Here is a 17,742-nt window from a genome sequence, read left to right on the forward strand (position 1 = left end):
AATAAGGGAATATATAGTGAAGATGACCTTAAAAAATATCGAAATATATTAATACAAACGGATGCAATTACTTCTGAAAACCTACACAAGTCAAATAATGCTGTTGCAATTTGTGATGAATTATTAAGACAAGGGAGAATAGATGGTTCACTGTATAAATTCATACAAAATAATTTATATCAGTTTATAAAAAAATATATACATAATATATAAATAGAAACATGCTATTAGAGGAAGTGGTATATTCAAAAGTATAAGAGATTTATTTAAACGAATAAAAGCGTCAAATGTAACAAGAGCATCATCAGCTATGTTGAAGAAGATGGCTGCTACTGATTTAGGAAAAACTGCAATAACCGCTGCTAAATCAGCAGGAAATGAACTTTCAACATCAGCGATAGAAGCTGCTAGAATTGCTGCAGTTGAAAAAGGAAAACAAATAATTGATAAAGCATCTTCAAAAATAGTTTCACAACCTGTTATTAATAAAAAAATGATGAAATAATTTCAAATTTGGTTGGATCTAATGATCTAAATAATAATGGATCTGAAAGATCTAATAATAACGGATCTGAAAGATCTAAAAAAATAATGTAAATGAGGTAACAACAAATATAAATAATTTAATGATGGGTTCTGCAATAAGATCAGCAAAAAAAGTATCAAATGAAAATGCTCTAAGAATAGAAGATCTAGTTAAAAAAGGACGCAGCCTTCGACTTGCGTAGTAGACTTGCTAAATTTTTTATATAGTTTTTAAGAATTGTCAACCAAAAAATGTATTATCAATTAAATAGAATTGAGAGGGCATATAAAAAATTAAATCAATTGTGGTATAAAGATAATGCAACAACAGCAGTACTAGCTAATAACCTAGGGTTTTCAATAAGACAATCATACATAATTTTGAAACTAACTACAAAAGGATCATTTTCATTTTGCATAGATTTAAAACACATTTTTAAATTCTGTGATGATTACGATAAAGTTATTTATGGGTTTAAACATACAATAACTCTTAAAAGAGATAGTGACAATGACGCAATTTTTAAGCTTGCTAGGGTAGCTTTAGGAAAAGTTCATCTTAATAAAATATTATTCATCTTAATAAAATATTGTTTATACCACATGTGATCCCATCAGATGTAAAAAGGATTAGTCTTTATAAATCTATTGAATCAAAAGTGACACTTCCAGTAAGTTTTCAAGTGCGTCAGTGTGATACTATACCTGTTGCACAAGCTAATTCATTTTCTTGGAGATTGAACGTAAAGACATCTTCTGAAAGACCAAGATACATTATTGTTGCATTTCAAACAAGTAAGAGTAGAGACCAAAATGCTAATTCTTCAATATTTGATCATTATGACTTGAAAAATATATACATTATACTTAATCAAGAAAGATATCCTGCTGTTGATAATAATTTGTCATTTCCAAATCAGCAATTTTCAAGAGCTTATAGAGATGCAGCCTTGTTTAATGAAAAATTTTATGGAATGAATGAATTGATCACACACAGCAATATATATATTATAAAGATTTATACCCACTCTTTATTTTTGATGTTCGAAAACAATCAGAAAGATTAAAATCATCAACAATAGATGTACAAGCAACATTTAATACAACTGTTCCAGCAGGTACTGATGCATATGCTGTTGTATTATCTGATAGAATGATAGAATTTCAATCAGACGGATATAAAATAAATGTTGCTTATTAAATTTGTGTAAATTAAATTTTTTTGAAAATTAATTTAATTTTTTTCCTTTATATATTAAAAGAATGAGATATACAAAGAAAAGTTTAAAAAATCTATTAAAAGAAAATAGTATTTCAAAAACATCTAACAATCGCGATATATTGCTTATTATTGCTATGGAAAATAAGTTATTAGTTAAAGAATCTATTATGACTAAAGTGAAGGAAGTAAATGAGAAAAGACCAGTAAGTAGACCAAGAATACATCCAGTAAAAGAAGTAAATGAGAAGAATCCAGTCGGGAGACCTAGAAAAAATCGTAAAAAAGAAGAAAAAGAAATAGATCCGAAATATGAAAGATTAAGAACAATAAAGAAAAAACCAGTCACTGCTAAATTGACTAACATGGATACAGGAGAAGTTAAAATATATAAATCATTATATAGTGCTATGCAAGAAACTAAGCATGGGTGGAGATATCTCGAATTACGTGATGGAAAAGTTGATAATGGATTTAAGATATTAAATTCTGAAAAATTAAAAAAATAAAATCTTTTCATATAAAAAATGGAAAATATACTAGATGAACCTATTCCAGATATAACATCTTCAGAAATTTTAACTCGTACACTTTTTATATATAGAACATTAACAATTACATAAGAGTAGGAGATTGCAAAATATCGAAATATTACTTATTATTGTAGAATACGAGGATGGGGATGTATTTAAAAATTAGAATAAATATAAAAAAATAAAAGATGCTTACAAAATATTTACATGTGCTTTGTAAATATTTTTCAAAATAAAAATACGACAAGATTTTATTATTTTGAAAAATCGTTTAAAGAAAATGAAAATTAAAAAAAAATTATCTTGCTATATAAAAGTGGAAAATAAAAAGGTCACAGAATTAAAACACATCGCAAAAGAGCGAAACATTAAATATTATTATAGAATGAGAAAAAGTTAATTATTAGAAGCGTTAGCGCACACACCTGTTGAGCGCACACAAACGCAAGCTAAATCAGTCAAACAGAGAAATATATTAGATGATCCTATTCCAGATATATCATCTTCAACAATTTTGACTCCTACGCCTTTTATTGCAACTAATACATCAATATCTCGTAAAGAATCAAATAATTCTATTGCAAATTGGATTATGTCTTTTGTTCCTGATAAAATTAAAAAAACAGCTAATGAAAAGATTGAAGCATTAAAATCTAAAGTAGTAGAGTTGTATAATAAGTTTTACAAAAACCCAATAGAATTTAAATTAAATAAATCATCTGTTAAAAATGTGACAAAACAATTTACAGCTAAAGGGATAGAAAGTTACAATGCTTTATCCTTCATAAATGCTGCTAAAAATAGTGCTATCAAATTACTAAAAGAAAATAAAAATTTAAAGTTTATATAGTTCTCTATTGTGAAATGGAGCGTACTGATATTAAAACAGAAGAAAATATAATCATATCTGCTCCATTCAGAACGAATAATCAAGTTGTATTAGAAACAACAGATTTAGGTGAGTTTTATGAAATATCAAAGCAGAAAGTTTTAGAATCATTATCATTATATCAACAAGCAATATCAGGTTGGAGATTTGTTTCTGTTGAAAAGATAGATATAAATATTATTGAGTATAATCCTATTAAAGCTAAATCATATATTCCACTTGATAAAAATTTAGCAACTAAAAAGGCAGTAATCAATATAAAAAATACAGATGATGAGTGTTTTAAGTGGTGTATCGCAAGAGGATTAAATCCAATAGATAATCATCCTGAAAGAGTAGATAAAGATCTTAAAGATGAGGCTGAAAAAATAAACTGGAATAAAATAGAATTTCCAGTATCATTAAATCAAATTACACAATTTGAAAAGAACTTAATTCTTATGGATCCAAAGGATCTAAAAATACACAAAGAAAAGAATGTGGAGTATTAAATACAGGAGATTCAAGTACGCAGGGATTTCACTGGATTTGCTGGTACAAAAACGGAGATAAAAAACTAAGTTTTGACTGGAGTGGACTACCACCACCAGTTGAAGTTGTTAATTATTTAGAAAGTCCTGTTTATTATAATAGTGATAGAGTTCAATTTGGAAATACCTCATTCTGTGGACACTTGTGTTTATATTTTTTATTATTATTATTTTTTTTTGTTAATTCACCTCCCCAAGGTTGAGAAGGCCACTACATATGAGGAGGCTACTTAATTGTGGTTATAACCCTCTCTCAACTCTATAACTCCGAAACGCGAACCTTGACGAACAAGGCTGCGCAGAGAAACAAGTTGAGTATGTTTTAAAAAAACTAGATGAAGGATGTGATTTTCAGAATATTACTAATAATCTATGGTAATTTTTAAAAAAATCTATAGTAATTAAAAAAAATATAGTTAAAAAGTTTTTTCTTTATATATAAAATGCCTGTTGATAGATTCAGACGCGATACTACTTCAGCTGTAGTTGTACATGGTTTAACAATATCTCAAGCTACTAACTTGTTTATTTAGAGAGATGGACAAAATAATGCATCTAGTAATAATAATATAAATTCTAATAAATTAATAAATGTAGCAGAACCAACTAGCTCACATGATGCTGCTACAAAAAATTATATTGATAATAAAACACTTAATCTTAATGAATTAGGAATAACACCAAATTCAAGTTTAACATGCCTTGGATTAAAACAACAGACTATTTCACCAAATACAGGTGTTGATACAACAACAGTTTTTGTACAATCTTCTGGTCCTGGTATTCTTAGAAAACTATGGTTAGCATTCCAAAGATTAGATCCCAATCATAATGTGCCAGGTAATGTATTTCTTAGAATATACGCAGATCATTCAATTTGCATAGGAGATTATTCTTCTTCTACAGATAGTGTTGGAGATAATAATATTCCTTTAGCCTGTGATTTTTTATTTACACCTCTTGGTTGACCATTTTATGCAAACTCTTTACAAGGTTGTAATGTGTATACAGCTAATGCAATAGGAGAATACTTTACACTAGATTTGCCATTTACTACTAGTCTAGTAATTCAATTATACATTAAAACTAGTCAAAACGTTACATATTGGATACAACCTCATATTACAAGAACTACATCAATACCTCAATGATTGTCACCTATTAAATTGTACTCAGAAACATTTAGATTTATTAACACAAGTTATGGTATAGAATACATATTATTAGACAATACAGACAATGCTGGTCAAGGTGTTTATTTTAAATATATTAGAATGCATGTTATTGGCGGATCTGGTAATTAGTGGGAATCTAGAGTACGGATGTATGATTCATACAATTCTCCAGTAAATACTAACTCTGTTATACAACCTTTGATACCTATGACGAACAGGGTTATACAGTATTTCAAGGATTTGATTTGAATAGTGTATGCATATACGCCTCATCTGGTTTAGAAGACTTTTATCTTTCTTCGTGGAACTGTGTAAATATTAAATCATTTAAAAATGAATCATCTGGACTATTGTATCAATCAAAAGATGCAATTGACTCTAATACAACTACTATATTATTTTACAGAAATTTTACTGATTCCATGCCTAGTGTTCCTACTGGAGGAAGACTATTAGTAACAATAAACTCTGGGGATGCACAAGTTGGACAATTTGGAAGTTTTACTGTAATAGGATATGCTTTATTTTACGCTAAGATTTCACTTGTGAAATCAATAAGCTATATTACTTTTACGCTTAAGCAAGATTTCATTTATGCGTAGGTTCTCAATGAGCTATGGCTTAACTTAAGAAATTTATACAAAATTACAAAATTTTTTTTAGCTCAGAGTTTATAGTTTGTAACCTTAATATATTAATATATTATGGTTGTTATACTACCATTATTTTATATATTATTTTATTTTGGCTCAGAAATTGTGGTTAGGACAATAGTTGAAATGAGTTAAGATTTGATAGATAGTATAATGATTGAAATGACTTATTAGAATATAGATAAATTTATAGTTAAATATGATACGAGTTTATGGTTATAGATATAGTTAAAAAATTTTGGCCTAGAACGCCCTTTTTATACTACTTATATATATATATATATATATATATATATATATATATATATATATATATATATATATATATATATATATATATATATATATATATATATTTATATATACATACATATATATATATATATATATATATATATATATATATATATATATATATATATATATATATATATATATATATATATATATAATATATATATATCTGTGGCCCTTATTCAATTTGTGATAATTACAAATATGACATTTTGCAAGGAAAGAGTTTAAAAGTTTGATTTGTTGCCGTATATCTGGTAATAATAAAAAAAAACCCAAATAGCTGTATATTTTTATATATTCCCATCATAGTTTGACTAAATGAAAGACCTAACAAAATATAAAAAACTGCATACTTACTCTCAGAATGACCAATTTCGCACTTATTATAAATTTACCAATGGCCACAGATATTCAAAATTTTGCAACTGGGTTTCATTATATATACACCAGAACAATATGTGTTTTCATGATTTTCAAAAAATTGAATATTACATTAAGTTATTAAGATAGTATCTTTTTAGACTAAAATACAACTTTAAGGATAAAAAACGCAATATTTTTCATGCAATTATGTAATATCATGTTCACAATGTTCTTAATTATTATAAAAATTGTAGTCTCATTTATGTATTGAATGAACATAAAGATAGTTTGTGCTGATCTGGAACTTATATTCGTGAACTTTCTACTACTTAAAGTATATCTTGAAACCTTTCTTCGTTCTTTGTTACACCTTAGAATAGACATAGCTTTTCTCCTCTTTCATCAGCTTGGTTGACTACTTAAAAAAACAAACTTAAACAATTGTCTTCATTTCAAGAAAGTCATCCATTATTGTCCATTTATTGGCTCGTTGTTGAATAAATTCATAGGGAGCATTCACATTTGAAAAATCATCATTGAAAAATCTTATTAATCCAGGGCCAATCAAATCACTCAGTGACTTTATCTCGTCTAAAATTTGCTAAAGTTTATGATTTAGAAGGATGCTCAGACACGATCCGTAGTACTTCTGCACTTTCAAATTGGAGAAACTGCGGCCTGATTTTCTCTTTGCCTTCGTCAAATATCATTTGTAAGAAAAGATGGATCAAGCTTTTCATTCATATACCAACAATGTCTGCTAAGAGCTTTTATTCCATTGTCAGCAATTATAGAATCAAGTGGTACGCAAACTGTTTCAGTTTCTTGACTAAAATCAAATCGTTGACTGGAGCATCAGCTGCCACGGCCATTTAATCCACCATTGGACCTACTTACAGTAAATGCACAGAAACGTTCTGGTTACTTGATTTGATTTTTAGTTGCAACTTAAGAATTAGGAAACTGTTCCATTATCTTTCTGGACAATAGGACTATTTTCATAGTATACAGAAGTTTTGCCATCCATCTTGTTTTGTGTAAAGCTCCAGGGTGCTTTATGCTAAATTTCTGAGGTTTGGATCCCTTTGGAACTACTAACAGACTGTGCTCAGTAAGTTCTTAGTGATCCCATTGAGTGAAACCTAACTTATATGTATATGTGTATATATATATATATATATATGTATATATATATATATATATATATATATATATATATATATATATATATATATATATATATATATATATGCATATATATATATATATATATATATATATATATGCATATATATATATACATACGTCTTAACTACTGTAAATTTTCACACATTTGTGGAATATGCTGACACTATTATAAAAAGAATTCTTTAGAATTGATTACTTTTGCTTTTATAAAAAAATATTTTTTATAAAGAAGGGGTGGGGTAGGGGGGGGGGGGGGTGGTTAACGTAATTATTATTTGAGCTCACTTATTTTATAGTTTTTTAAGAGAAACTTATTTTCGTGCCTGCATTTAGAAATCAATTCCAATTTTTTGTTACATAAACATTCTTGGTTTGCATGTGTAATAGTTTCAAGTTTTTCTTGTAGGCAATATATGCTTTTTTTGGAAATATTGTTATATGCAGGCACTGTTTTAAGGATGGACCAATTTAGTATAAAATCATCAATATTTTCACCTTTTAATTCCCATCTATTTTGAAAACATGGTGTCTTTTGAGTACTTTTTTTTTTAAAGGATTGCTTACGATTAGCGAAACGTTTTTTCCATTCACCCTCTTTTATGCCAATATATTGTTTATCAGGTACATTCTTAGAGGAAACAACACATTTATATACCACATTTTTTGATAAACAACTTCCACTCATTAGACAATTGTTTTTTTGTTTAAAATTACAATTTTCTGTAGTTTTTTCATTTGGGATGTCTTTTTTGTTTAACAAAGCATTATTGTAACCTTTTATAATTCTTTCCATATTTTTTGTGCAGCTGTAGCTAACTTTAATTGTGTTTTGATTAAAATTTTTATGTAATTTATTAGAGGGCGGGAAATGCTTATCGACTAATTTTAAAAACACTTTTCCTATATTAGTGGAAACATTTTTGCTAAATGGGGGGTTGAACCAAATTACATTTCTAGTTCTATTTCATTTTTTTGTATTCATTTTTTCAGGGTCAAATTTTAGTTCAAAATTATCAAAAACGTTTAAAACCACTTTTTTAAGGGCATCTTTAAATAATTGTTTAAAAGAATTGAATACATTTTCATTAGAGGAGTTCTGGTTTAACCTGTTATTAATTAAAATCAGGGTTTGTTTTATAATTTGGGGTGGATAATTTTAGTTGATATTAATATACAATAATTCATCATTTGGTTTTTTGAAAGTTATAAGAATTTTTAGAGAGGTTAAATGTGACATCAAGAAAGTTCACATTTTTTAAATTTATGGTTATTTTGATTTGAAAGCTAATATTTAAAAATATTTTTGTAATACCATTTCTAATTTTATCAAGCTGTGGACCAGATTTTTTATGCATTACTATTAAACCATCGATAAAGGCCTTAATCATTTATATTGATTATTTTATTACTTTTAAACCACGATAAAGGCCTAAAGCATTTATATTGATTATTTGATTTAGTAAATGTAAAATATATAGTCCAACAAATTTACAAATTTCTGCTCCATCATAACTGCCCATGATAATAACTACCACTGATGTTATAAATTAGTTCTCCATAATCGAAAATAAAAATGACTGTACATTCATTCAATTTGACATTTATGATTTTTACCCCTCAATAACTGCAGATATTTTAGATAAAATAATTGAATTTGCCAAAAGCCACACAGTTATTCCTGAAAAAACAATCGGTATAATAAAACATTGTAGAAAAACCTTACTTTATTTTAATAAGGAAACTTGGAAAAAGAAAAACATACATGACTGCTTTGATGTAACAATGGGCAGTTATGATGGAGCAGAAATTTGCGAATTCGTTGGACTATAGAATGGGGTAACAAAATACAGAAATCTTTTTAAATTAAATTTTCTTACGCTTAGTTAATAACTTTATAAAAATCTAATTATATTAAATTTAAACAAGTTAATTAAAAGTGTTCAAAAATATTAAACATCAAAAATTACTTTGATGTTGACAAACCTCACTTTTAATCAAAACTTTGTTTTTAATCTATGCACATGAGTTATTTCAGAATGTTATTTCAACCTGTTAATTAGAGCATTAATTATTTACAATAAAATATTGTTGTATGTTTATTTTTTTTATTCTGATTCACTCCCAACAAGGTTGCAAGCAACCACTATTAAGTTGGGAGTTACAAAAAAAAAATAGCAGAATTTAAGTCAAGGTTACGTATGAAAAAAGACTTGAAATGATGTAAAAAAATTATAAATAAAATGGGAGAAAGTTCGAAAGGGATTAAGTGCAGAAAAAATAACCGGATAAATAAAATTCTTAACAGAATGCATGAACATATACAGTAAAAAAATAAGTCTTGTTGAATGGCGAGTTAAGTCGTGCGAGTTTTGGTTGATGCAACTAGAGATAATATCATTAGAAGAACCAGGCCAAATGAGATTGGTATTCCATTCAGTGGCTAATAAAAGATTTAGTAGAGGTAGAGAATGGAATCATTACTTTTACAATTTTTACATTATTTTAGTTCATTTAATTATGTAAATTTAATTTTTTTTCTTCTTCTTCTTAACATCTTCGCTTCCAACAAGGCTGCGAGCAACCACTAATTAGTGTTGGAAATTACTGGAAGAAAAAAGATGAAGATTGTAGAGCAAGATAATAATTGACAGACAACTTAAAGGATTGCAAATTATATTAATCAGGAAAGCAAGATGAAGGAAGCGCATTCCAAAGAACTGATGTTGAGGGAAAAAAACTAGACAAAGAGTTTTTGGAGCACTTAGGAACAGTCACAGAAAAAGAATGAGATTTAATTGAATGACAAGTAACACGAGAATGAATTTTAGTAGATGGCATTAGAGAATTATTTAAAAAATAAGGGGATACTTACCAAAACCCATTATTAGCACCCTCAAATATAGAATTTTACTTATATGAATATTTGCTGTGACGAATTTATTGCAGTTTACTATGAGTAACTAATAATTAGAAGGTGAGTTTCATTGTGTTCAACCATTTAATATTATTATTGATTATTGCAAAACTGACTTCAAGAAATATTAGTAAGAAAAAAACTAATAATTACTCTCAGCTGTCGTAGTTAAAAAAACCATTGCTCTAAGTTCTTCTCTTATAATTACAAAAATATAAAATCTACATGGGATGGTATTAGGAATCTTTTAAACATTAGTTTGAGAGTTAACTCATATCTTTCCTGCTTATCTTCTAACAACTCCATGATATATGACCCCATTAAAATTTCGGAATCTTTTAATTCATTCTTTGTTTCTGTTTCGGAAGAATTACAGAAAAAACACTCATCCCATACTGACTTTAATAAATAGCTTAAAATTCCTAATCTGAAATAAATATTTATAAGACCTACAGACAAAAACGAAGTATTATGTATTATTCATTTTCTTAATAACAGCAAGGCTTCGGGACCTAACAGCATTCCAATACCTATTTTTAAAGCTTTTGCAAATTATATTTCTCCTGTACTTTCTGAACTATTTAATCTGTCATCACCAGTTTGTTCACTGATATCTTAAAAACTGCATCTGTTATCCCAATTCATAAAAAAGACTCAAAACTTGAATGTAATAACTACAGACCAATTTCATTATTATCAAATGTCAGCAAACTTTTAGAAAAACTTATTTATTCTAGTATTTACAACTTTTTAAATAATTAATTTAAAAAGTGGATTTGAATCTACACAACACAAAGTTATTAAACATAGCGTTCCACAAGGTTTCGTTCTTGAACCGTTATTGTTTTTATTATATTTAAATGATTTGTCTTGTTCATTAAAAAATTTTAAGGTACATCATTATGCTAATGATACCAATTTTTTATATATCAACAAATCACTTACGGCTCTTGGTAAAAAAGTTAATAAACATCTTCATTGCTTATGTGACTGGTTAAATAGTAATCATATTTCATTGAATGTCAATAAAACTGAATACATTATTTTTCATTGCCCTCAAAAAGCTATTGATAATATTAAAATTACAATTAATGGAAAAACACTTTTTTCTTCAATATATATAAAGTATGTTGGAGTATATCTTGATGAAAACCTATCTTGGTATAATAAACTGTATCATCTATAAAATAAAAACTTACACGAGGTAACAGTATGCTTTCTCTAATTCATTATGATGTTCCTATCCAAACTCCTCCAATGATTTATTCTTCTTTATTCTCTTCTCACCTTTGCTAGTGTTGTATTGTTTGGGGTCAAAAAAGTTTTTACTTAATGACATTGCTAGTTTACAACGCACATCTATTAGAATAATGACGTTTTCACCAAAGAGATTTGGTATTCAAAAAATATTTTTGAACTAAAAATCCTAAAACTCCCTGATCTTGTAAAGTTTTACAATTGTCATTTTGTGTTTAACTTTCTCCGAAATAAACTACTAAACTCTTTTTAAATTTTTTAATTAAAGCAAATGAAATTCACAATCATCACACCAGGAATACAGAAAATAGTAAACTATACTCTATTTTTTTCAACACAATTAAATATGGTATGTTTTCCATAAACAACATTGTATTTCCCGATGGAACCAGTGTATTCTTGCATTAATAAATAAGTCAAAAAAAAAAATTTCTCCTTGTTACGGATTATTTACTGCTCAACAGAATTCAATTTAAAAATAAATTGTTACAGCGTATTTCTTTATAATTTCTCTCTGTACTTAACTTGCCTTTGATATATATATTTTCTTTAACAAACAAGTGGTTTGATTTTGGCTTTATTTATTATTTATCTATATTATATTTATGTGTTATTGTGTTATTATTGCTACATTTTATGTTATTATTATATTTAATTATTGTCTTTGATATGTACATACAATTTATATTGTATTATAATTATTCTTCATATTATTGATACTTTCTTATTAATATTATTAATATTTTGTATTATTACTATAATTAATACATATAACATTGTTATTTGTTAAACAATCTTTTCTTTTTTTTTCTCTCTTATTCATATTTTGTATGTTTTTTAGGTGTCACTCCATTGACTAGTTTGTAACTAAATGAATGACACCTAACCAAATTCTATTAATTTATGATGATCATTTGTAAATTTTTATTGATATGGTTGAATAAAAAAAAAAATAAGAAAAAAGTTTATTATATGTTCACTTATTTTTAATTTAATTAATACTTTAGCTAAGAGAAAAGATTTTTTCAGAAATATTTACTCGTCATAATATTTTATGATGGTATCAAAAATCTATATCTTTGTAAGTAATATTGGCTTCCTGTCATCCAAAAGAAATAAGCTATCCATTACTAGATACTCTTATGGTTTCGGCTTCTGTTGCTAAATTTATTTCTTATTTAAATTCTTGTGCATCTTTTATTCCATTAAACGTAAAGTGAAAGTGTTGCCATTTATCTATATAAGAATAACAAAATTATATTGTCATGTTTATTAGCAGTAAACAACTGAGTTTAGTTTGGATTCAAGTTTATCAGACACTGAACTCCGTTAGCTGTCACAGTATGGTTATTAATTGTTTATTAAAAACTATAATATAAATTTTATTGTAATTATTATATTAATAATTTTATAATTACAATAAAGTTTATATTAATATATAATAAAGTTTATACTAAAATAATAAAATTTATATTAATTACACTAAAATTTTTATATAATAATAATATAAATATTATTAATACTATTATTACCACCATTATTGTTTTGGTTATTATTATCACTATAAATTTTAATACTGATTATTGCACAATTGACTCCAAGAAATATATGTTAAAAGTTATTCAAATTAAATTATTACTAATAAAAAAAGAAAATTAAGAAAAAAAGTTTATCTTAAGTTAATGTGTATTACCATTGTTATGTATTAATGTGTATTATATTTGTTATGTGCTATTGTGTATTATATTTATATGTTGTGTTTTAATTTGTATTATATCAATTATGTGTTGTGTTTTAATTTGTATTATATTTGTTATGTGTTATGTGTTAATGTGTATTATATTTGTTATGTGTTATGTGTTAATGTGTATTATATTTTTAGGTGTTATGTGTTAATGTGTATTATATTTGTTATGTGTTATGTGTTAATATGTATTATATTTGTTATGTGTTATGTGTTAATATGTATTATATTTGTTATGTGTTATGTGTTAATGTGTATTATATTTGTTATGTGTTATGTGTTAATGTGTATTATATTTGTTATGTGTTATGTGTTAATGTGTATTATATTTGTTATGTGTTATGTGTTAATATGTATTATATTTGTTATGTGTTATGTGTTAATATGTATTATATTTGTTATGTGTTATGTGTTAATGTGTATTATATTTGTTATGTGTTATGTGTTAATGTGTATTATATTTGTGTTAAAATTTTAAATTACAATATGTAAAATGTTTACTTTAATTTAATTAATACTATAGCTTATCTAAAAACATTGGTTCAGAAATATTAATGTACACTTCATGATGGTTTCAAAAGTATTTATCTGTGTAAGTAATATTAGCGGTAAATCTTACAATTAAAAAAATGCATAGTCTTATACTTCAGATGTAAATTTATACTTTATGTAAAATTCATTATTATGCTATGAAGTTTTAATTATTTATAAATAAATAAAATACTGAGGTATAAGAAATATTAGGTGATGAGTTATAAAAGATACTAGATATAAGAGAAGAGATAATAAATTATAAGAGATATGTGAGATATATAATAATGAGATAACAGATATTAGATAATAAGGTATTAGAGATATATGTTAATCAGTAGATAAGAGTAAATAATAATAAGATTTAAGAGTTATAAGATAATTAGATGTAAGAGATGTGAGATAATGAGTTCTTAGAAAAAAATATTAAATAATAAAGTATTAAAGATAGATCATAATGAGTTTTAGCATTAGGTAATATTTTTTTCAACCAAATTTTAGGAATCATTATTTTAGTGTCCTTGTTTTTAAACTTGCACAGGCTTCACAATTTTTTTAATGCCATTTTTACAATATTCATAATCTTGAGTCTTTTTTTTCCAAATGAACCTTTTTTAAGTTTTTAAATGTAATGTTCAATTTAGTTCTTCCCCTTCTACCAATTTTTCTTCTACATTTTTTTCCTGAAATTTTTTATATTCTTTATTTTTATATACTACTTTGTCTTTGTAAACTCTGCTGAATCCTATTATTTTATCATTTAAGTATTTACATGCTTAACCCATTCAATCCTATTATTTTATCATTTTAGTATTTACATGCTTAAACCATTATAATCTTCTCTGAAGCATTCAATATTTAATTGCCATACATTCTAAAAATTTGGATGATATAGCTCTTGTAATAAAATATTCAATTCGTTAAAAAGATAGTTCTCCTAACTTTGCTTTATATTAATAAGATGATATCACATTTGCTCCACCGGCTATGAGATAGCAATACTTACAAATACACTGTCTCTTCCCAACACTTGTTTCAATTTCTTTTTTGATTTTTTTCTCTGTATCTACTGAAGCTACATTTCAAATCGATACATAATAGACCACCAATATATCAATAAATCACATTTAAACAATCATTGATTAAAAACTGAACAGAGTTCGCTTTAACTCCGTTTCTACACATTTTAAATGGCTCCATGCATTTCTCTCCATATCTGTATTCCAGTATTTTCTTTTTGCTTATACTTGACTTAACAATGCAAATCTTCTGTTTTGAATCTGTCTTAACACCCTTTGCTTTTATTCCATTTGTTTAAAACTAACCAGGAAGCTTCTTGATGAATCTGAAGCAGATGAAATTACAGGTAAAAGAAACTTTGATAAATCATATTTACTAATTTATTACTGCACTTTTTTTGTGAGTTATTTACTATTATATTGGTAATTTTTAATTACATAAATGTTTTTAAAAAAATATATATTTTAGGAAAAAATTGTAATTGTGATGAAGGTTGGACAGATTATAGAAAACATTGCTACTTTGTTGAAAGTACGAATGAATTCTATAGATTTAATTGGTATTTATCATTGTCATCATGTCTGTTTAAAGGAGGGAATTTGTTAAGTATAAACAATCAAGAAGAAAATCGATTTATTCAAAACAGTTTAATCAAAGATAATAATAATTATTGGATTGGTATGATGCTTATATTATTTATACCCTACATTGAAATGATTTTTTAAGCATAATTTGAAAAAATTGTGTCCTAAATAGGCTTCAAAAAACTTCAGATTCATAAAAAATTTGTTTGGTCTGATAACACATACACACAGTTCTTCAATTGGATTGGAAGTGAAAAAATCTATTATGATGAAATTAAAAATTGCATAGAAATGAATTCTAATGGATGGAGCAGCAAAGAGTGCAATACTTTAAATGGGTTTATTTGTAAAAAAGGTTATTCTATTAGTATTTATCAACAACTAACAAGAAGCTTTTTTATTATTTTGTATTGTTTTTATTCTCTTGATAAAAATAAATTATATCTATTTTTGATAATAATAATTATTACTAGCAGTAAGCAACCTGTAATATGGGTAAATTAAATATATTATCTGAAAAACTTAATAAAATACAAATTTATCTATAAATAATTTTTTTAGTTCTGCTTGCTTTTAGTTATATCTTTGGATTTAGTTAACAATTATAAAAGAATACATAACACCAGTTATTAGGTTCTTTTTAAAATCAGTTGTAGCCTTTTAAATCAGTTAAAGTCCTCAACATTTGTAATCTTTTTAAATCAGTTAAAGTCCTCAACATTAGCTGCAACGAATGATATCCAAGACAGTATTGCTCCTGTGATACCCTGAAGGGCAGCAGCAATTTTTCCAGCACTCTACCTTGAACTGTTAGCCAGATATAGAGCCAGAGCTGAAATACTTTTATTTTCGCCACTACTTTTATCATCGCTTTATATTCGCCACTACTTTTATCATTTATATTCGCCACTACTTTTATCATTTATATTCGCCCTTTTATTATTTATATTCGCCATTTTATCATTTATATTCGCCATTTTATCATTAATATTCGCCACTACTTTTATCATCGCAGTTTATCATTGCTGCCTAAATCTCCTTTTTCACCTTTTTTGCCCTGATTACCTTGTTCTCCTTTTTTCTCAAACCTCATGACTTAAAAAAGTTAAAAGTCTCAAGTACGTTTTCATAAATTGCCCACAGTCAATCAATTCAAGCCCTGTAATGAATATCACTAAAGTTGATATTGTAATTAATGGGCAGCCTATTAGAATCTATTCAAATGGCATGTTGCCATATAACTTTGTTGAAGAGTCATAAGGCTGTTTATCTGGTTCTTCACGCAATTCTACAAATAAAACTAATATGTTAAATATTAAAAATGGCTTTCAAACTGTAACATCTAACAGAATTTACTCTGGAACTCAGTAATTTCTTGCAATTGATATCAGAACTACAAGCAACCAGCATTTATCAGGAAGTAGTGTTGAAAAATTCTGATGATGGTATTCAAATAAGCATTTCCCGAACAGTTGGTACCATGTTCGTTAACATTGTAGTATTCCTTGTCATGAATGCTATCACACTGTTCGAGCAAGGACGTTTCTGTAGTTTTGCTTATTAAAAGCGCTTAAAAAAAAATCTGCTGACCTGAAATAATGTGGTGTGGGAAAACTCATTTGTACCTGTAAAAAATTTAGACATAAAAACAAAATTGACATGAGTAAACAATTTCAAAATCTCCCCTCTGCTTCTAGGAGGATAGTTCGTGGCCTTTAGACCTGAGGGGGGAATGGTCCCTTATTGTAAAAAAATGCAGAAAGAAAACAATTTTTGTACCTGTAAAAAGTAGAGGTGTAAAAAGTTTTTTGTACATGTAAAAAAATATTACCCATAATAGCCCTTGTTAAAGAAAGTTTCATTACACTAAAAAAAAACTACAGAAAAATCTTAAAATGGTAAAAAAATAATTTATTTCTAAAACGTTTTCTCAATCTCAGAAGGTGTTGCAGACGGTGTTATAATATTTATTGCTTTTTGTTGTAACCTTTGTTGCATTGTGTTGTAACATTTGTTTCTTTGTGTTGTAACATTTCATGCATTGTGTTGTAACATTTCTTGCATTGTGTTGTGAAATTTATCGCATTGTGTTGTAACATTTGTTGCATTTTGTTGTAACATTTGTTGCATTGAAATGGAAGTTTCACTTAAAGTAAATAAAAAGTCTAATTTTTTATGAGTTTTTGGATAATACACAGTTTTATGCAAATATTGTATATGTGAATAATTTGCCTACTGCTTTTTAAACCTTTGCACAACTACACAAGAGTTGCAAAAGGCTAATGTGCATATACGTTTTGAATCTATATAAATAATACTA

General features: G+C 26.5%; 1 protein-coding gene across 1 annotated transcript in view; it reads left to right on the forward strand.

Annotated features, from left to right (window-relative positions):
* Nucleotides 1-17,742, forward strand: part of LOC136085712 (mast/stem cell growth factor receptor Kit-like) — a 62,748-nt gene that overhangs the window by 12,776 nt on the left and 32,230 nt on the right. The window contains exons 4-5 of the mRNA XM_065807035.1: nt 15,307-15,516; nt 15,595-15,777. Of these exons, the coding sequence (XP_065663107.1) occupies nt 15,307-15,516; nt 15,595-15,777 (393 nt within the window). The remainder of the gene's footprint in view (nt 1-15,306; nt 15,517-15,594; nt 15,778-17,742) is intronic.

Source organism: Hydra vulgaris, chromosome 10, assembly GCF_038396675.1.
Source record: "Hydra vulgaris chromosome 10, alternate assembly HydraT2T_AEP".
In the NCBI taxonomy this organism is placed as follows: domain Eukaryota; kingdom Metazoa; phylum Cnidaria; class Hydrozoa; order Anthoathecata; family Hydridae; genus Hydra; species Hydra vulgaris.